The sequence below is a fragment of the Trachypithecus francoisi genome, unplaced genomic scaffold (genome assembly GCF_009764315.1).
Source record: "Trachypithecus francoisi isolate TF-2019V2 unplaced genomic scaffold, Tfra_2.0 Lachesis_group9, whole genome shotgun sequence".
Taxonomy (NCBI): Eukaryota; Metazoa; Chordata; class Mammalia; order Primates; family Cercopithecidae; genus Trachypithecus; species Trachypithecus francoisi.
Genome location: NW_022681474.1, coordinates 55,021,144 through 55,042,376, shown reverse-complemented (window position 1 = coordinate 55,042,376; position 21,233 = coordinate 55,021,144). Strand labels below are relative to the sequence as shown.

At 39.0% G+C, this 21,233-nt stretch overlaps 1 protein-coding gene across 5 annotated transcripts in view; it reads left to right on the top strand.

The window, feature by feature from the left end:
• PARG (poly(ADP-ribose) glycohydrolase) overlaps positions 1-20,852 on the top strand; it is a 133,138-nt gene extending 112,286 nt beyond the window's left edge. For all 5 annotated transcript variants that reach the window (XM_033208544.1, XM_033208545.1, XM_033208543.1 and 2 more), the window contains 3 exons: positions 6,703-6,808; positions 19,490-19,618; positions 20,597-20,852. In XM_033208544.1, coding sequence (XP_033064435.1) covers positions 6,703-6,808; positions 19,490-19,618; positions 20,597-20,751 — 390 coding nt within the window. In that variant the 3' untranslated portion in view covers positions 20,752-20,852. The remainder of the gene's footprint in view (positions 1-6,702; positions 6,809-19,489; positions 19,619-20,596) is intronic.
• The last annotated feature ends 381 nt before the right edge of the window (positions 20,853-21,233 follow it).

Sequence of the window (21,233 nt, the reverse complement as noted above, 5' to 3'; positions counted from 1 at the left end):
GGCACGCACCACCACGCCAGGCTAATTTTTGTATTTTTAATGGAGATGGAATTTCATCACGTTGGCCAGTTTTTTCTCCAACTCCTGACCTCAGGTGATCCGCCCATCTCGGTTTCCCAAAGTGCTGGGATTACAGGCATTAGCCACCACGCCTGGCCTAAATAACATCTTAGACAATGTTAATTTAGGTTTTCCAGGTAAACATTTTAGAAGTTACATGTACAGTATCTTAAATCACTCAATATGTCACAAAATGTTATATGTTTCCTAAATACCCTTCGAGTGCTCAATAAAGCCTAGTAAGTTGAGTGTCAAATCAAGTTTGGGACAGATGAAGCCATATGAAGCAGAGGGGTTCATTTTTAACATATAGTGATGCAGGTGTACATTCATTTTCAACCTGCAATTATTCATGTCGCTTATTCATGTCAATAAAGTCTAGTTTATAATTCATAAAAGATTCTTTTCAGTCAAATGCAGGTGGAATTTTTTTTTTTCAAATTATACAGATAACAATAGTAAATGATTGCTTACTCTGTGTGTTTTTTTTTTTTTTTTTTTTTTTTTTTTTTTTTCTGAGACGGAGTCTTGCTCTGTCGCCCAGGCTGGAGTGCAGTGGCCGGATCTCAGCTCACTGCAAGCTCCACCTCCTGGGTTCATGCCATTCTCCTGCCTCAGCCTCCCGAGTAACTGGGACTACAGGCGCCCGCCACCTCGCCCCGCTAGTTTTTTGTATTTTTTAGTAGAGATGGCGTTTCACTGTGTTAGCCAGGATGGTCTCGATCTCCTGACCTCGTGATCCGCCCATCTCGGCCTCCCAAAGTGCTGGGATTACAGGCTTGAGCCACCGCGCCCGGCCTGATTGCTTACTCTGTGTGAGGCATTCTACCTAGCACTTTAAATGCAGTGTCTGATTTAGTCCTAACCACTCAGGGAGGCATAACTATTTTTCTTGTCTCTAATTTAGAGACAGTGAGCTCACTTCTTAGGAAGTTCAGTAATTTGTCGCAGGCCAGTTCGCATAGCTGGTCAGTGACCAAACCAGAACTCAAATCCAGGCTCCCCTGACTTTAGGTCTTTATTTTTTTTGAGATGGAATTTCACTATCGTTGCCCAGGCTGGAGTGTAATGGCACGATCTCGGCTCACTGCAACCTCCACCTCCCGAGTTCAATCAATTCTCCTGCCTCAGCCTCCCGAGTAGCTGGGATTACAAGCATGCACTACCACACCCGGCTATTTTTGTATTTTTAATAGAGACAGGGTTTCTCCACGTTGGTCAGGCTCATCTCAAACTCCCAACCTCAGATAATCTGTGCACTTTGGCCTCCCAAAGTGTTGGGATTATAGGCATGAAGCATTGCGCCCAGCCAAATCATTTCTTAAAAATGTAAGTCCTCCACATGGAGACTACTATAACTAGGTCTGACCTTCTAGACTTTTTATGGTTCAGACTTAAATCATTGAGAATATTTCTGCTTTTGGAATAAGCAGGCATACCTGCTTATGCCTGAATCACTCTTCTTTTGTGATCATAAACTTCTGCTGTGAGCAAGCTACCTGTTAAATGCTTTTCTCAATATGTTTTTCTGCTTGATACACTTTTTCAAGGAAATTTGAGGGTTCCCTGCTATTTTTCAAATTCCTGTGAGACAAGGAAATACCTCGAGTGTAATAGAGCCTATCAACACGTGGACTAACTTTGAGAAACCACCTAGTTCAGAGCCTGGCACATGGGAAGGCATCTGATAAATGTGTGTTCTTTTATTCACTGATATATTCCAAAAAATGTGTTCTTTTAGCAAATAATTAGTTTTTTAATTCTTTCACTGAAAAAGGAAAAAGCGGTAAATGATTTTGTTAAATGTCATTGGCAACTTAATTAGAAACTAATCCAAACAACTTCTAAATTAAAGCATTTGTCCCTTATTAACTACATTTACCTATTAAAATTGACTTAAGAATTTTGGTTATGAGCAGCAGGAATCTCACATAAACTGACAGCACAACTTGGAGACAATGTTTAATATTTTGTATCTCATGTTTTGCAAACTTTGTTTTAGAGCAGAAGTCTGTGTGAAATCACTTTAGAGATGACTTGCACAATTCTAATTGTGTGTGTGTGTGTGTGTGTGTGTGTGTGTGTGTATGCATGCCAGAGAGAAAGGAGGAAAAGAAAAAAAACCCACATTTTTCTAAGTGAAAAAGCAGTAAGACCAGTTTTCATCGTCAGAATTCAGTATGGATCTCTGACCTCTGGGGACCTGTTTGCTACTTTTAAGCATTACTCACCAGTTAATAATTGAAAAGCCAATCCTACAAAGTGCTTTCCAGGCTTCTGGAAAAGGTCTGCTCCATCCAGGCTCCGCCGGTCTTATTGGACCCACATCATGACCTGCAAGTAGAGTTGTTTTTTAAGGGAGGGAACCAGTTTCCTTTTATCTGACTGATACTGTGAAGCAATGTATAATCCTGTGAGAGATCAGCTGGGTGTCATTCTAAAGGAGAATTATCTTAGGATTAGAAAGATTTCTGACTTCATCTTGTAAAAGTGGCAAATAGCGCTGCAAGAGAAGAAAGAAACCACCTGTGAAAAGTTGTATTTGCCATGTTAGGTAGGATTTTAGGTAGGATTAAGTAATGAGTATGTTTTATGGAGCTTTCTGAATCTGAAGTTGAACAAGGTGGAGAGATAGAAATCATCCCTATTTACCTTTTTAAAAAATGGATCTGTTTATTAATGTTTTTGTTATTATTCACCACCATATTTGGAATAGGACTGTTATTAAACCAAAGCTTGATAACAAAACCAGTCAATATTTTCTGCTGATATTTCTAAGAAGTTCAGCATCTGAGCACCTATAATCTTTTCATAAAATATGTGTCACTTTACTTTTCAAGAATGTTCCAAATGTATCATTTGTAGTGGGGTTTCCCTTAAGTTTCCCAACATATAGAATCAGAATAACAATTAAATACATATCCCAATCTTGGATTTTATACATCAGGAAACTAAGATCTGCATACTTCTTTCATTTTATTTTGCATTTTAGAATAGCAAAAACAATGTATTAATGTTATAATTATTTTAGAGATTAAAGTCTAATCCCAGCTACTTGGGAGGCTGAGGCAGGAGAATCACATGAACCTGGGAGGTGGAGGTTGCAGTGAGCTGGGATCACACCACTGTACCCAACCTGGGCATTAGAGCAAGACTCCATCTAAAAAAAAAAAAAAAAAAAAAAAAAAAGTCATAAGAAATCACAGAATACTAAAAACCTCAGAAAATCAGTATCAGTATCCACTGTGTATTAAGTTAAAGAACTATAGTAGATTGATTTCATATAAATGAGCAACTCTTTAGGAACAATAATTATTAAATTATTCTAGCAAATAGAATAATGTATTTACATGTTAATGAAAGAAATCTTTTAAGTACACTCATGCATCACTTAAAGATGGAGATACGTTCTGAGAAGTAGTCACTGTGCACATGTCACAGAGTACTTACACAACCTAAGTGGTATAGCCTGCTACTTACCTAGGCTAGATGGTATGACCTATTGCTCCTGGACTGCAAACCAGTTGAGTATGTTACTGTACTGAATACTATAGGCAGTTGTGATGCAGTGGTAGGTATTTGTGTCTTAAACATAGGACAGGTACTATGAAAATATGGTATTATAATCTTATGGGACCATCATCGTGTTTGTGCTTCATTGTTGACTGCAACATCACTATGCAGCACGTAACTGTCTATCTGCTTGGGCCTGCTAAAACTGATATTGAAGCCAAAGATCTTACTTAAGTGTGCGTGTGCACATTTGTGCCAGACTATTCCCCTGGATACCATTTATTTCCTGGGCCTCATTTTGAGCCTGTAGACTCTTACACCAGTTTTGTTTGGTCTCTTTTCCATTTTGTTTCCTTCTTTCCTACGTCTTTATCATTACCATTTCCTGATTGGTCTCTGGTTTTTAACTCTGGGTACCAATATTTTCATCTTGCTTCTCAACACACCCCTTTGCGACCTTCAGGACTCCCAAATTACCTTTATGTTCCCTGTCTTCTTCCCTTCCCATCAAAACTCATTCCAAGATAGGGTTGTTCATTGGTATCTTCTGCTTACTATCCTGAGGTCTCAGTGCTTCCTTTTTCTTTTCCCCCTTCTGAGTTGTTTATTAGTAAAAATAAATTGCTCTGTCATTGCAGAATATCAGGCCAGGGTATGGCCAGAGTTCAAGCTGGCTTTCTTTTACCCTTGCAGCTCTCTGATCAGTCTTCTCAAGTACTCTTGCTCTGGGTGAGGGAAAACAAACGTATCTGCCAGTATAGAGCTCTTGAGAACTCCTAGTGCCTTTCTCTATGGAGTGAGAACTTGGCAACTCTTTTGAGGCTTCTATCCTTATCTGATCTTTGTTTCTTTACCAAAGGAGTTCAATTCCTACTCATAAAAGGAAAGGTCCCCTGATTCAAGGCTCTGCCCTGGTCTCCAGCGCTTAAGGTATCCTTCTTCCTAGAAAAGGGAGAAGCCTGGGCTGACCTTCCAGAGAGGGCTCGGGGCAGCATACTACCGCTGTCTTATTTTTGACCTTACAAATGCTTGCTTCTTAACAGAATAAAATAATTTTGTATTTAATTGTTATAAACAGTTATTCTAATTTCTATGTAATTTTGTCATTTAATTTTTATCTGATTAATATTTTTTGGTGGCAGGGGTGGGGGATAGAGTCTCACTGTCACCCAGGCTGGAGTGTGGTGGCGCCATCATGACTCGCTGCAGCCTAGCCCTCCCGGGCTCAAGCAGTCCTCCCACTTCAGCCTCCCAAGTAGGTGAGACCACAGGCATGCGCCACTACACCTGGCTAATTTTTTTGTTTTGTAGAGGCAAGGTCTTGCCATATTGCCCAGGCTGGTCTCAAAACTCCAGAACTCAAGCTATCCTCCCACTTCAGCCTCCCAAAGTGCTGGGGTTGCAGCCATGAGCTTTTAAAAATTTGATCTAAACACTGAATGAGGTTTATTTTCAGTTTCATGGTTTGTTTTTATGGCCATTTTTCAAGATAGATAATTTTCCAGGAAAATTTGATAATATTTTTACTAGATTTTGCTTCTAATAATTTAAATGTTTCAAATTCTCAATCATTAGGCTTTAGTTTCACTAAGCTGTTTTTGCACATTGAAGTAAAGTTAACCCAGTTATTTAGAGACAGCAGTAAGAAAGAAACTAAAACTATCCTGACAGTATAAAACACAGAAATGAACTAGGAATCTGAGGAAGCCTCCTTCTCTCTAGGCATGTTAGAAAATTCTGACATGAAACAAAGCGGCAAAGTTATGTTTATTCTTCCAGAGGGTTTGTTCTCTCCGTTGTTCGTGTAATGACACAGACTATCTTTCAAGAGCCTATTCAAAACAAATGTAGCTCTTAGATTTTTTTGACCTGAAAGAGATTTTCAGAAGCTCCATGCGTCTGACTATGCAGGTAATTTGTGAGTGCTTGTGTAAGCTCTGTACTACAGTGTTGAATAATGATCTGGTACCAACTTATAATTAATATCTGTCAGGATTTACAGTCTAGGAGTTATAGAAGGAATAGCCTTGTTAATCCATCGAGACAGTCTGTAAAATAAATTTTTATACCTTTATGAAAACTTCAAAGAACAATTTACTATATTTCTATGTGTGGGTTTCGTAGAAGTATCTTTCTTTATCTTTGGTTTTTCTCTGGGAACATTTGTCAAGATCATTCTTTTAATTGTATTTGCTATTATATGTAAGCTATATTTTAGGCTTTGTTTGGAACTTGAGAACCCAGGGGAGTTTTGCTTTGCTGTTATATTAAACCTGTTATAGTCTGATCACTTCAGACAATAAGAATGTAGAAAGAAGGCCGAAAGACCAACTAGTTGACAGCAAAGAGGTGGAAATCAGGAACTCTGGGATCTTACACAATGGTCTTCTCATATAGAAAATGAGCTGTTCATTTAATTAATACTTAGCCAGCATCCTCAGAATATATTTTACTTTTCTCAGATTACTGACAAATTTTTAAATATTCTAGCTTAAAACAGAGCTGTGAAACTAGAGAATCTTAGAGCTGAAAGGCATCTTAAAGGTTATTTCATAACCAGGTATAGGAATCCCTTCTATAGATAGTTGCTTGCTCTTTGTTACGTATTTCAGTAGCAGGAAGCACATTTATTAATCTAGTCTCCATAACTCAGAGAGAGAATACTGAGGAGGCATAATAGTGACCCTTTGCCTGATGAAAAGAATAGTGATTAAAGCCTTCAAACAAAAGGAAAACTGTTCTAACAAGTGCCTTTCTTTTTTGGTGGTTTTTCCTAGTAGTTTATAATTGGGATCCTATGAGTTCTTGAAATATCTCTGCTATTTTCATTCCTGTTTGTTTGAAGTGGAAAAAGAAATTGGGACCTGTATTAGTTTAAGGAATTTTATTTGCTTAGCATTCAAACAAATAAATATTAGAATTTATCATTTCTTAATCTCTTCCTTGCGTAATCCCAGGTTTTTCTCTCCCTTCTTCCCTCTTTGTTTTTCCCTCTGTTTTGGCCCCTATGGAAAAAAAAATGAGAAGTTGAACGTAAGCTTGATAATGGACACCGATCCTAGTACATCAGTCAGAAACACGGTTAGTGTCTAGGCACTCACAGGCTTTGATATTTCTTTTATCCTGCAGGCTTACTGTGGATTTCTCCGTCCTGGAATTTCTTCAGAGAATCTTTCTGCAGTGGCCACAGGAAACTGGGGCTGTGGTGCCTTTGGGGGTGATGCCAGGTTAAAAGGTAAGTTGTTGTAGAGAAGGATAAAAGCATTCTGACCACGAAAAAATGTTAAAGCCAGATTTCTAATGTCCTGTCATGAGACCACAAAAATCTAAGAGAAAAGGAAAAGGAATATTTAACACTATTTTCTTTTTTCCTATTGTGTTTAAAGTAATTCTTATTTTAATTTATCATTTTCCTGCAGAGGTTGCTTTATCACTTTGATCTCCCAGGACACAGTATTTCATTGAATATTGAAAGGTTGGCAGGGGGATAAGAGCATATAATGACTGTGAAGTTTCAAACCTGAGCTTGCACTCAAGCACTTCCCTTTACTGGAGTGATTTTTATGGACAGTTATTTCATTGACTCATTCATCCACCAAACTTAATAGCACCTCTGCCACTTTCTAGGCACAGTGGTAGGCTCTGAGAATACAAAGATGGAGAAGATGTGATGCCTGCTTTGGAATTCATAGTCCAGCATATGAGAGAGAGGCAGTATGAGACCGACGCAGTACACGGGAATGAGTGCTGTAGTGGAGGCCTACGGAGCTGTGGGAGCACAGCCTGGGAGAGCTACATGAATGGCACAGATAGGAGGCATCTGGATGTCCAAGAAGCAGAAACATTTCTTATGTGTTATTGTTTGTGGTAGGAAATTCACAAAACCCGATCAACAAAGCTATTGGCCATTTATTACATTGACATTTTTTCGAAGTATCAGTTACAGAAAATAATACTATATCATTACTTGGGATGATTACTTTTCCATTTCATCCCAACTGATCTGACACCACCTGGGTGTACTGCATTGCAAATCTGACACCAACTACCTGGAGTAATTGCAGATCTTGCCTATTGAGGACAGAGTCCACAAGATTTCCCCCACTTCAGACTCCATCCACAAGTTTCAGGGGGATTCCCAGGCCACTCACATTTCTGTCCAGCTGGTTACCATTCCAGGAGGTTCCCATGTCCCCACCTCAGGTTTGATAATTCACTAGAAGGACTCACAGAACTCAGAAAAAAGTCCTGTCCTTACCATGACAGTTTTATTGTAAAGGAAACACATAAAGCGAAGCCTAGAAGGGAAAGCAGAGCTTCTACAACCCTTCCCCTTAGTGTCAGGGCACCCCACTCTCCCGACACATCAGTCTGTACACCAGTCAGGAGGCTGCACTGACCTTTGGTGACCAAAGATTTCATTGAAGTCTCATTCTGTAGGCATGATTGATTAAATCGTTGGCCACATGATTGAGCTCGGTCTCTGCCCTCCCCTGACTCCCGGGAGTGCAATCTGAATCACCTCATTAGCAGAACAAAGGCACCAGCACTCAGGAAATTCCAAGGGTTTTTGAAGCTTCTACCAGGAACCCAAGATGGCACGCCAGAAAAATTCTTTGTTATACCTCAGTTAACAAAGTAAAGCAGACATAAAACAGCCAGCTGGCCTTAATAGCCAAACTATATTTAGATAAAATTCATCTCTTTGGGAAAACTTGAGTCTGTCATAATGTAACTGCCTTTCCCCTCATCAGTAAAATGCTTCTTAATATTTTTATAAAAATGACACATTTATTATTTCTTTTAAATCCAGAAAAATACCATGAAGTATATAAAAATCACCAGAATTCACTGTCAGCATTTGGTGGCCATCCTTCAGGTCATCTCTGGCAATCTGTGTAACTGTTGATGAGGTGACAGCCTCTATTCTATTCTCCAGCCTCCTCCTTTTAGAAAGTCTGCAGTCTCATGGATAGTTTTCAACTATCCATCTACCAAACGTGGATCTACTGAGTACTCAGCATTTGTTAGTGGCTACACAGTATTCTGTTGTATGCATATATGTATCATAATTTATTTCACAGATTCTCCATTCACAGTTTGTTTTCATTATATTATAAGCAGTACTACAGTGTGTAGTACAATTATATATATATATAATGTGTAATTATCTTAAGGTAAATTCCTAGAGGTGAGGTTAATGACTCAAATAATACGTATACTTCATTTTGAACCTTGTAGATTGCACTCTGAAAGGTGATATCAGTTCCCGTTGTCTTCCTCACATGAACAGCATCACCATGACAGGACTTTGTCATTCTTTTTCATTTCTTTGAGGTTCAACAGTTTTCATGTTTATCGGCCATTTGTTTGTTTTGTGAATTGCTTTTTCATGCCTTCTGCCCATTCATCTCTTTGGGAGTAGTTTGATTTTATCACTGGCTAATAATAACTCTTCATATATTAAAACATATTAATTGTTTAACTGTTATATGTTACAAACATTTTTCTGCTTCAATTATTTCAACTGATTAGGCTGAAGTTACTGAGTTAGCTTTTATGTGTTCACATTTTTGTGGTGTGCTTGTAAAGATCTTTCCTGTCCCTTTATGCTAAAGACTTTCACCTACATTTTCTTCAAATTCAAAGACAAAAACTGCATGGTGCTATTTTCAGTGTTTGAGGAAACCTGTTTTTCACTCTGGGCTTATTGATCTTAAGACAGACACTTTTTTCCTGTCTTTCTCTTAAGTAAAATGAATGACTAGATTCAAGTCATCAATCCAGAAGCTAGGTCTGCAGTAAGCCATGGTCATTTGTGATAGACAGTTTGGAAAGCTTTATAAATGTGTTCACTTCTTTTCCTTTTTTTCTTTTTTTCTGGCTTAAAAGCCTTTCAGACTGCAGCTGTGCTTGCTCTGGTGCCTATCAAGCATAGTAGTCAAATATTTCCATTATGTAATTCGTTTCCTCAACCATTGAGATTTAAATTTTGGAGTAACTGTGACATTTCCCTCCCCTTCATTAGCCTAAATACTCATTAAAAATTTAGAATGAGTCATAATGTCCTTCAATGGGGAATTGGTTACTAAAACTATGATGCTAAAAAAAAAGAAATTATGGTACATTTATGCAATAAAATATGCTTCCTTTAAAAACCATTATAGAAATGTATCTGCTGACAGGGAAAGATGGTTTTGGAATATTGACAGATGGGAGAAATACACAATGTATGCCATATAAACCATTTTAAAATTAAATTATGAATATAAAATATCACACACAAATTTGAGGTTCTCTATGTTTATCTGTTTATGTGCCAAGATTAACTATGGTTCGTCTCTAGTGGGTGATACTTTCTGTTTTGTTTTGCTGGCGTTTTTTCATTTTTTATTTTTAGTAGAGATAGGTTTTCACTATGTTGCCCAGGCTGGTCTTAAACTCCTGAACTCAAGGGATCCTCCCACCTTGACCTCCCAAAGTGTTGTGATTATACTTGTGAGCCACCACACCTGGTCAGTGATGTTTTATACTTTATTTTTAATCTGCATCTTTTTTATTGTGAGCATATATTGTTTTTGTAACAAAAAATCTTATAAAAAACGTTCATGGTGGGTAACATGGGCAGGTATAAATCCTTAAACTTGTATTTCTTTAATTATTAATAGAAATAAGGCTAAGCTGAGCACGATGGTATGTGTCTATAGTCCCAGCTACTGAGGAGGCTGAGGTGGGAGGAATGCTTGATCCCTGAAGTTCACCGTCAGCCTGGGCAACATAGTAAGACCACATCTCTTACAAAAAAAGAAAATTATAAAAGAAAGAAGGCAACAATTTTTTTTTTTTTATTTTGAGACGGAGTCTTGCACTGTCACCTGGGCTGGAGTGCAGTGGCGCTATCTCGGCTCACTGCAGCCTCCACCTCCTGGGTTCAAGCAGTTCTGCCTCAGCCTCTTGAGTAACTGGGATTACAGGCACCTGCCACCATGCCCAGCTAATTTTTTGTATTTTTAGTAGAGATGGGGTTTCACCATGTTGGCCAGGCTGGTCTCAGACTCCTGACCTCATGATTCACCCGCCTCAGCTTCCAAAGTGCTAGGATTATAGGCATGAGCCACTGCACCTGGCCAGCTAAATATTTTTAATATGCTTGTTACTTAATTGTACATGAGTTTTGTGTTTTAACACACTTTAGTTGTTTGTTTGTGTAAGATACAGGGTCTCATTGTGTCACCCAGGCTAGAGTGCAATGACGTGATCATAGCTCACTGCAGCCTCGACCTCCTGGGCTCAAGTGATCCTCCTGCTTCAGCCTCCCAAGTAGCTGGGACTGCAGGCATGCGCTGCCATGCCCAGCCTCACAATTAGTTTTGAACTGCTTTAATTATACATTACTTTGACAACTGTTAAGAGAACATTTTAAATATATTAGTTCATTCAACAGACAGTTTACTAACAACCTTCTTCCTCAGGCAGCCAATGGCCTTAGGAGCCAGAGGCTAGGAGAGAAAGGACTAGGGGGAAATGGAGGGGCTTTGGACCCGGCTCCAGCAGCAGCCAGTGGCCTCCTCGTGTCTGTGCCACTGAAGGGGCTCCCTGTGGCCTCCTGCCTGACCTGTATCTTTCTGAGCACCTTGTGGAAGTGCATGTGAAAGCTTTTGAGCCAGTGCAAGCTCTCCTTATTTCTGGTGCTCCTAACTGTTCCAGTGACCCCCTAGTTTATACTTGGCTTTTAACATTTCATTGAAGTTTTAGCTGATTTATTCCTACCCATTTGTGTGGTGACCACCTCTTTCTCCTGTTACTTTCAAAGATAAAACAGTTCATGTATTTTATCTTCTCAGAGGGGTTTGTCACCCTTTGGTTGCCTCAAAAACTCAGCTCTCCTATAAACTCAGAAAAAGTTACAATTTTGTAGATTACAACATTTGGCCTTTTCTCATGGTTGGAGTAGAAGCAGCTTTTTTTTTTTTTTTTTTTTTTTTTTTTTAAACTTTCTACATCTCGTCTCAGCAGAGATGTTTGCGTGGGAGGGCTTCTGCCTCAAACGTACCACCAGACCCGAGGCACCCATGAGAATTTTAGGAGATAACTTAAAATTTTCTTAATGGTTAGTTTTTTAAAATTTTTGCTTTTATCTCTTGTCTAATTTTGTTGCATTGTAATCAAAGAATGTAGATAATACTATTTCTACTTTTTGGAGTTTCTCGAATTTCTCTTTATGACCTAACATAGTCAGTTATTGCAGACATGTTGGCACTTGAAAAGGTGTCTCTGAAAGGTGTAAGACTTATTGTTTTGCTGTAAGATTCTATACCTTTTAGGTCAGACTCTATCCTTCTGATTTTACTTGCTTATTTTGTGAAGGAATTGAGTTCTTTAACGTTCCTTCTTCTGTTGTGTTTTTGTAAATTTCTCCTAGCATTTCCTTTGGTGTTTACTTATAAGTTTGTCCAGCTTGCCTTATTTCTTTGTTGTTTTTGTTCTGTTTTGTTTTGTTTTGTTTTAGGTGCTTAGCAGCCTGAAGCTGTAGTTTCTAGTTTCTCTCTCTAGTGATAAACGGAAAAGAGGGATGAGGAAAGGGCTTTACTGGCCTGATCAGGAACAGAAACTGAGAACCCATGACTGTATTCTCTCCCTTGGACTCCCCCGTATATGTTACCTGACCTGTAAACAAGTATGCCATTGCCAGTTTACTATCATTAAAAGGTGTCTTGTTGTATTTTTTGCATTTTCTTTTCTATCCCTATTCCCTACCTTCAGTACCTAAAAGTGACTTGCAAATAAAATATGCTCAATGAATTTCTATTTAATAAATTTATTCAGTAGCTTGCTTCTGTGTGCCTTTAATTAATCTTAGGCTTTGCACATTTTTCTGTAACTGTCTGTCCGTACCTGGCTAATTACTTCTGTCCCTTCTAAGGTTCTACTCCAGTGGTAACTACTCCAGAAAGACCTTCATTCCCTTCCACCAAAAAAGTTCTGTGTTAGGATTCTTTTGGTTGAAAGAGACACTAATGTAGCTTATGCCTTCCACCTAAAAGGATACTGTTGCTTGATGTGGCTGAGCAAAGCAGGGTAGAGTTGACCTCAGGTATGAGTCGATCCTAGAATCAGGCTCTCCCTCTGTTTGTGTTCGTTCCTCTCCTGCCTGCTTCTTTCAATATAATGGCCTCATTTTCATCTGTCTCCTTCAGATTATCTCTGACTGGCAGTAACCAGGACCAAATAATTCCAGTCTTGCAACCCTGCAGTTGAGTGACCCAAGAAGAAAGGAGGACCCCTTAGTTTTAAAATGCCACAAAAATACTCTAATTTAACCAACTGGGATTACTTCTCATCCCTTGGACCAAATTGTTAGAGCCAAGGAATCAAGAAACACAAGATACATCCTCTAATGAGATTTAAAGGATTTCTAATTTATTTCCATGACTTATGTATATTAAGTGAAATGTTTCTGAGATATAAAAACTTTTTATAAATTTCTTTCAGACCTTATGTCCATTTATTTATATCAAACTTAAATACTGTCTTTACTAGTTATTTTGTAATTTTGGAATTAAGATAAACTCCAGAAAGACGATTTCTCTAGAAAAAGAATCTAGATGGTACTGATATGTCATTTTCTGCCATGCTGTGGTTGGCCTACACTAGCCCTTTGACTGAGTTTTATAGGAAGTGTGGTTATGGAGTTGGGGAAGGGGTGACTTCCAACCAAAAACAAGAAGTGTTTTTGGAAACAAGAAGTGAAATGCTTTTGGGACTGGTGAGCAAAGCCGAGCTCTCAGGGTACCCAAATGGAAGGTAGGAGTATAGAGCATTGGATCAGGTCACCTCAGTTTGTCTGCCACAGGCTCCTCCTCACTTTTTCTTCTTCTGCCAGAACAGATCACTCTCTCTTGGTCTCTCCCAGCCTTGCTCAGGAAGATTACTTTCTTAACATTTCTGTGTTATCCTTTTTTGTGGCCCCAGTGCTGAGAATGGGGTCTTGCATGATAATGTATATTCAAAGGTGTCTGGAGCAAGTATGTATTTCTTACAGGTTGAGTATCCCAAATCTGAAAATCCAAAATTCAAAAAGCTTCAAAATTCACCAAAAGTTTTTGAGTGCATGATGCTCAAAGATAATGCTCTTTGGAGCATTTCATTTTCAGATTTTCAGATTTTGATGCTCAACTGATACTGCAAATATTACCAAAAAAACAAATCCAAAACCAGTCTGGTCCCAAGCATTTCAGATGAGGGATACTCAACTTGTGTCAGCACCTCAGATACTGCTGAGTTAGTGGACTTGGAAAATGGCTTTAGGAATTTTTTTTAACTCTCCTTAGCTGGGATCAGCCAGGTTTAAACAATCACTGCATTTTCCCCTATGGTTTGCACAGTTACCCTTCCATTGTTGCCCCACTTTTAAGAATGAGAAACCAAGGTTTATAGATAGCTAATAAACCTGTCCCAAGAGAGCAGCTAGCACGTGTCAGAACCAACATTCAAACTTGGCCCCGTCTTCCTCAAAAACCAATATGTGTTCATTACTATTGTTGTTGTTATCAGTTGAGAACATACTGAGTGCATGCTATGTTCTAGGAATTGTACTAAATATATTCTTTACCTGTATTAGCACACAACAACCTATTTAGGTAAGTTTTCTTTTTTGTCTGTATAGGGGTAACAACTGAGGCATGGAGAGGTAAATTAGCCTTGAGTCACACAGATAGCAAGTGGTAGTGCCAGGATTCAAACCAGGATTGAAGCCCTTGTGTGCTTTTGTTATTTAATCTGTATTGGCTGCAAGCTCTGGATCTGGATCTAGATTTGGGAGTTGCCATTCTAGAAATGGTGGCTGCATTCTTGAAGAGAAAGTGTGTTTAAAGTAGGTGAGAGGACCAAAGATTGAGCCACTAGTAACATCCATAGTGGAAAAGGAGGGAGTGTCAAGATTTAAAACAGTAGCCAGAGGGCAAGACCAATTGGAGAATAAGAGTTGGCCTCGAAGAGTGCTGTGTGGTAGAAACAAGAAGTGAAATGCTTTTGGGACTGGTGAGCAAAGCCGAGCTCTCAGGGTACCCAAAGTGTGAGAGCTCACCAAGTAAGCTCAGTAGAAGGACGTGCGTAGTACTTTCAAATCTACTATTTTGGCCTCCTTGACAGCATGCATTTAAATCGTTTGAATAAACAATGTAAAGACATTGCTCTGGCTGGCATGTGGTAAGGTCTGCTTGGAGTTGACCAGCATGGATTGCCTCAGCAGCCCAGAAGCAGTGGGTGAGGGCATGTGTTCTTGAGTTGGTGTCCCAGTCAGCTCCACCACTTTCTGGCTGTGTGACCTGAGACAAATTATGTAATCTTTTGGTGCCTAAATTTCTTTATTTTCAATATGGAAGTAATAATTACCTTGTTGAGTTTTCGTAAGGAATCATGAGGTAGTGTTTGTAAAGCTCCGAGAACAGTGTTCAGCGTGCTGTAAGAGCCCAGTGTTAGCAGTCATTACCAATATTACATGCTGGTGGCCTCACACCACACCTGTGGTGTGAGTATCAATCATCTTCCCCATTTTGTGCTTGGTCCATTTGTTGCAACAGGATACTATGAATTGCTTTTTATGTTACTCATATTTATTTGTATTTTTTCATAGCTTAACATTGATGCCAAAAAGAAAATTAAAACCAAACTCCCTGCAGGTTAATTTAAGTGATTATTTTGGCACGTAGTTGTGCTTTAAGTTAGAATTTGATGCTTTTATATCATACTTGGAATCAGTCCACATACTCTAATAGACTTGTAATTTATTCTCATCTAACTTTTGATGCAAGAGAGTTCACTTAAATCATGAAGCATAATTGTATAAATGTGCGAAGATCTTGGGGGTGTTGCAGACAAGAAGGCCTGAAGACAGTGATGTTTTAAAATAAACTTTTGTCAGTGTTTACTGATGTATCTAGGATCGAGATTATCTTTCTGGCAGTTTCATTTATGTATTTATAGTCTAGCATCCAATGGAGGGAAAACAATTATAACTGTCGTTATGAATTTCTGAACTCTGAAAGAATCTTCAGGGAGCATCTGATTTAACTCCATTGTGTAATTGAGAAAAATGAGGCCCAGAGAGTAACTGGCTAAAGTCACAGAGCTAGATAGCTGGCAGAAGGCTGAGGATAGAACTTGGATCTCCTGCCTCCCTGTCCTGACTCGTCTAACACATGCTTATGGTACAATATGTACTCAAATAGAAATGGGTGTGAAACCAAGAATGTAATGTGAATTGGTTTTACTTTTTGATTTTCTCTTAATATAAAATAAATTCTATAAAGAGATAAATTTTCAATGTTTTTATTAATACTTCATTTTCACAAATGGCAAATGACTAGAGATCTAGTAGGAGATAGGATGAAAAAGACTCTTCTTTGGGTCTCTGTCTTTTTTAATAGTAAATACTTAAAGCTAAATTTTCATTTTCACTAAAAGGTAAGCAGTGGTACTTCTTGGTCAAGAAAGATGATGATTCATTAGTTCCCATTTTTATGTGTAGTTTAGGTTAATTAGGAACCTTTTGAAATAGGGTGTATTGAAGCTTTAATGTATGCATAAGTTGGTTGAGCAGTTTTAATTAAAACTTATCTCTATTTTGAAGTTAATTACTTTCAATACTCTGAGATTAATGAGGCATAGTTATGGCACCTCCCATGTTGTGGATACTCAATAAATATTAGTTTGGAAATTAGGACATACTTAGATGGTATTTTAGAATCTTACTTATATTATAATGTCATAGATTCTTTCCCAAATCTGGGAAATACTCAACTATATCAAATTTTACTGGTTCAACTTAAAATTTTTTCTTCACCTGTAATTTTTAAAACTATCTGTTTAAAAATAATTTCAAATTTATAAAAATAAAAATACGTACCTTTATGTATGCATATATATGTATACACCTGCACACAATTTTTTTCTGAATCACTTGAGCCTAACTTACATATACTATGCCCTCTTTTCTAAATACTTCAATGTGTATTTCCTAAGAATAAAATATTATCTTAAACACATTATAGTTATTAAATTCATAAATGTACACTGATACCTTATTTACTCTTTCATCTGTATTCCCATTTTGTCAGATGACCTAATAAAGCCCTTTCTAGCCTTTTTCCCTCTAGCACAGGGTCCAAGGTCAGCTACTGCATTTAGTTGTCATGTTTGTTAGCCTCCTTTTGAATCGAGAATATTTCCACAACCTTTCTTTGTCTCTTATGACATTGATGTGTTTAAAGAATACAGTGTTCTTTGAGTTTGTCTGCTGTTTCCTTGTGATGAGGTTAAGGTTATGCTTTCTCCGTCAGAATGCTGCGTCAGTGACGCTGTCAAGAGGCACTTGATGGCCATCTGACACTGCTGGGGATCTTAATTTTGATCACCGTGTCAGGGTGTTGCCCAGTTTCCCCACTGCAGAGTTGAGGGTTTTTTTCCTCCCTTGTAACTAATAAGCAATCTTTAGGAAGACAAAAGCAAAATTTTCCCTAGATTTAGCATCTGTTAATGATTCTTGCCTGACCTTTACCACAGTGGTTGCAAAGAAAGGATGTTCCTCTTCTAACACCCCCTCCACACTTACCAGTTAGTCTTTGGCTTTCTCCTGTGGGCAAGAGCTAGCCCTTCTGTTTTTTGTTTTGTTTTATCCATTTGAGCATTTCTTTACTTTCTGGTTTAACAAAATATTTTGAGATCATCTTGTACCTTTCTTGTCCAACCTATAGCATTAAGCATTTCTTGAGGAATCTAGTTCCATTTAGGGGGAATGATGGTAGAGACCAAGATCTGGGCGCTGAGTGTGGTCATTGCTACTCTGGTGTCTCCCTTTTGGCCCTTTTAGCAGACAGAGCTAGGAAATGTATGTGTACACATACAGACACACACAGATACACATATTTTCGACATCATGAGTATACACCAATGCCTTCCATTTCAGTCCATCTCCACACAGTTCTTTTTTGTCTTCCTCCATTCCATGTTTGTGTGTCCCTTCTTCCATAGTGAGACCCCAGTTCCCAGCAGCATCAACACATTTATTCATTTGCTCATTCCTCTAATATAGTTCAAAACAGTTTCAGAGTTGCTTCATCTCTATTAGTATGGTAAGCAAACCTTGTAAAAAGACTTGGGAATTCGTTTGCAGTTCTCTCTTTCTGGCCTAAGACCATATATTATGGTCTTACGGACTTATGTAAGTCATATATTGTCTTCATAAGTTGGTTGGGTTTTTTCTTTCTTCCTTTTCTTCTTTGTTTCCCTTCAGTTTAGTTATGTTATTTATTTGAACTAAAATTACGCTCATTTGTTTTAATTTACCTTCAGTTATAGGTTTCTCCCCATTCCTATTCTTAGTATTTTAATTTTAATTTGTAAATATGTAGAATATTAACATGCTCTAAAAAATCAAAACTATAAAAAGATACCCTCTTTGGCCAGACACAGTGGCTCACGCCTGTAATCCACACACTTTGGGAGGCTGAGATGGGCAGATCGCTTAAGGTCAGGAGTTCAAGACCAGCCTGGCCCAATATGGTGAAACCGTTTTCTAAAGATAGAAAAATTTATATTTTTACTAAAAATACAGAAATTAGCCGGGTGTGGTGGCAGGCTCCTGTAATCCCAGCTACTTGGGAGGCTGAGGCAGGAGAATCTCTTGAATCCGGGAGGCAGAGGTTGCAGTGAGCCGAAATCACACCACTACATTCCAGCGTGGGTGACAGAGCAAGACTCCATCTCAAAAAATATATATACCCTCTTTAATGTTTTAATTTGATTCCCGTCTTCCCTTTTATGAAGTAAGAGATCTCTAACTAGCAAAAGGGCATTTATCGTAACTATATTCAATTTTATGGTTATTTAAAATAAACCCTATCTACTGAGATTGTAAGGTAACTAAATTTTCGGAAACATACTTCAGGCTCAGTGATTTGTAACTTTGATTCCTGGAGATAGTAGATCTCGATTGTTTTTTCATTCTTATAGTACACCAGAGAATGACTTTCCAGTGTTTTCAGGAACTCTGCCTCCCGTGCTGCAGTGACCAGTGGAGGTCGGAGTACAGGAGGGACACAGGTGTGCTCCCCAGCCCATTTTGAGAACTCCTACTGTGGGATTAAGGAGAACATTAGAACCTCCCAAATGTGCCTATACAAAAGACCAGTGGCTGTGTGATAAGACACAGCAATTATATCAAGTAAGCAAACACAAAAATTTTAGTTCCAGATATAATAGAAGCGAATATAAATACCACCTTAGTCCCATGGTTTGCAGCTTCCATTATTTGTGGTTCGGCAAAGATGCCCGTGTTGGAATTCTATAGTTTGATGATACTCTTGGCAGCATATCTGAAAAGCCACACAACTAGATGATTTATGTCCATCTTGTGTTCCCCATTTCTTTTTTTTTTTTTCCTTTTCTTTTCTTTTTTTTTTTTTTTTTTTTTTTGAGATGGAGTCTTGCTCTGTCACCCAGGCTGGAGTGCAATGGCGCGATCTCGGCTCACTGTAACCTCCGCCTCCCAGGTTCAAGCGGTTCTCCTGCCTCTGCTCGGCCTCCCAAGTAGCTGGGATTACAGGCAACCGTCACTGTGCCCGACTAAAAATTTTTTTTTTTTTTTTTTGTATTTTTAGTAGAGACGAGGTCTCACCATGTTGGCCAGGCTGGTCTCAAACTCCTGACCTCAGGTGATTTGCCCGCCTCAGCCTCCCAAAGTGCTGGGATTACAGGTGTGAGCCACTGTGCCCAGCCTTGTGTTCCCCATTTCTAATATCATGTATACTAGGTTTATAAATCTTTAATCTAGCTGTGGCACACCAGCTGGTAAAGAGCTAAAGGTATCTAGATGGGAAGTGTCATTATATAACTGTGTGTTTTCTCTTTGCCTCAGCCTTAATACAGATACTGGCAGCTGCTGCAGCTGAGCGAGATGTGGTTTATTTCACCTTTGGGGACTCAGAATTGATGAGAGACATTTACAGCATGCACATTTTCCTTACTGAAAGGAAACTCACTGTTGGTAAGTAGGAGATACTCTTGACACTTGGTATCTAGATGGATTATACACCATTCAGTGGGAACACTTGCTAAATCTGGATGAATCACAGTGGGTGCGAAGAAACAAAAGCATGACTCTGAGCGGGAAGGACAAAGCTCTCGGAGGGGCAGCATTTGCAGAGTCTTTGTTCTGGCAAAGTTTCATCCACAGTCTTGATAGAGTACATCAGCTTACTAAAGTAAGGTCAAGAAGCTGGAGTTAGTGTTCATTTTTGCTTTTGTGTCTATAAAAATCTAAAATGGGAGAGATGAATGAAGGTAAGTTCAGATCTGAGAAGCACCACTGTCCTGTTTCTCAGACCTGCCAGTGCTCCTATCCAGTGTGCTTCCTACCTCAGGAGCTAAGTGTATAACGAGGGCTGCCGTGAACTCCCAGGAGGGTGCTTGGACAGTGTACCTGTATAACCTGTTGTTATCATTAGCTGAGAAGTTGTTTCTTTAAAGAGTTTTTAAAATTTGTTTAATTTATGTTGGGAAAGCCTTTCAGGCATATGAAATACATGCTGCATTTTCAAAAGCCAAATCTGAGCATATGCTATTTAGATTAAGATAAAACTGGCCAGGCGCGGTGGCTCAAGCCTGTAATCCCAGCACTTGGGGAGGCCGAGACGGGCGGATCACGAGGTCAGGAGATCGAGACCATCCTGGCTGACACGGTGAAACCTTGTCTCTACTAAAAAAATACAAAAACTAGCCGGGCGAGGTGGCGGGCGCCTGTAGTCCCAGCTACTTGGGAGGCTGAGGCAGGAGAATGGCATAAATCCGGGAGGCGGAGCTTGCAGTGAGCTGAGATCCGGCCACTGCACTCCAGCCCGGGCGACAGAGCAAGACTCCGCCTCAAAAAAAAAAAAAAAAAAAAGATAAAACTGGAGTGTTCTTTCTAAGGTTTTTTTCAATTACATACTTTAATGTGCCTCTGGTCTGACCTTTGGCTCTCCAGGAGACGTGTATAAGCTGTTGCTACGATATTACAATGAAGAATGCAGAAACTGTTCCACCCCTGGACCAGACATCAAGCTTTATCCATTCATATACCATGCCGCCGAGTCCTGTGCAGAGACCGCTGACCATTCAGGGCAAAGGACAGGGACCTGAGGAGCCGAACGAATAGCATCTCCTCCCATCTCCCACCAGAGACGTCCTTTTGAGCTGTCAGGTGTAATATATGAATTGACTTAAGTTAATATAAATGTGTATATAATTCACATTTGTGGTCAAGGACGCAATCTCTTCCACACATATGCAATTGTCAGTTGATACATCTAAACCCCCTCCATCTTGACTCACGTGGACTTAGATAAGTTTCTATTTTCTTCTATTTCAGTTTTCGTTCTTTGATGTTTATTTCTTTTGTCCATCAGATCTCTTGTGAAATCCCATGGAAGGTTGTGCTCAGCCTGTCGGGTCTCTTTCTTCCTGCCCGTATATTATACCAATTGCTTCTGCAGCCCACAGATGCCAGCAATGCCAGGAAGCAAGTTGAAATCCAGGAATCTCTTTAACTGATTTTGCTAAAAATCTCCCTGTAAGCCTTCCACTCAACTCTTAATAGGCTTGCATTATTTAAGTTTTTAAAT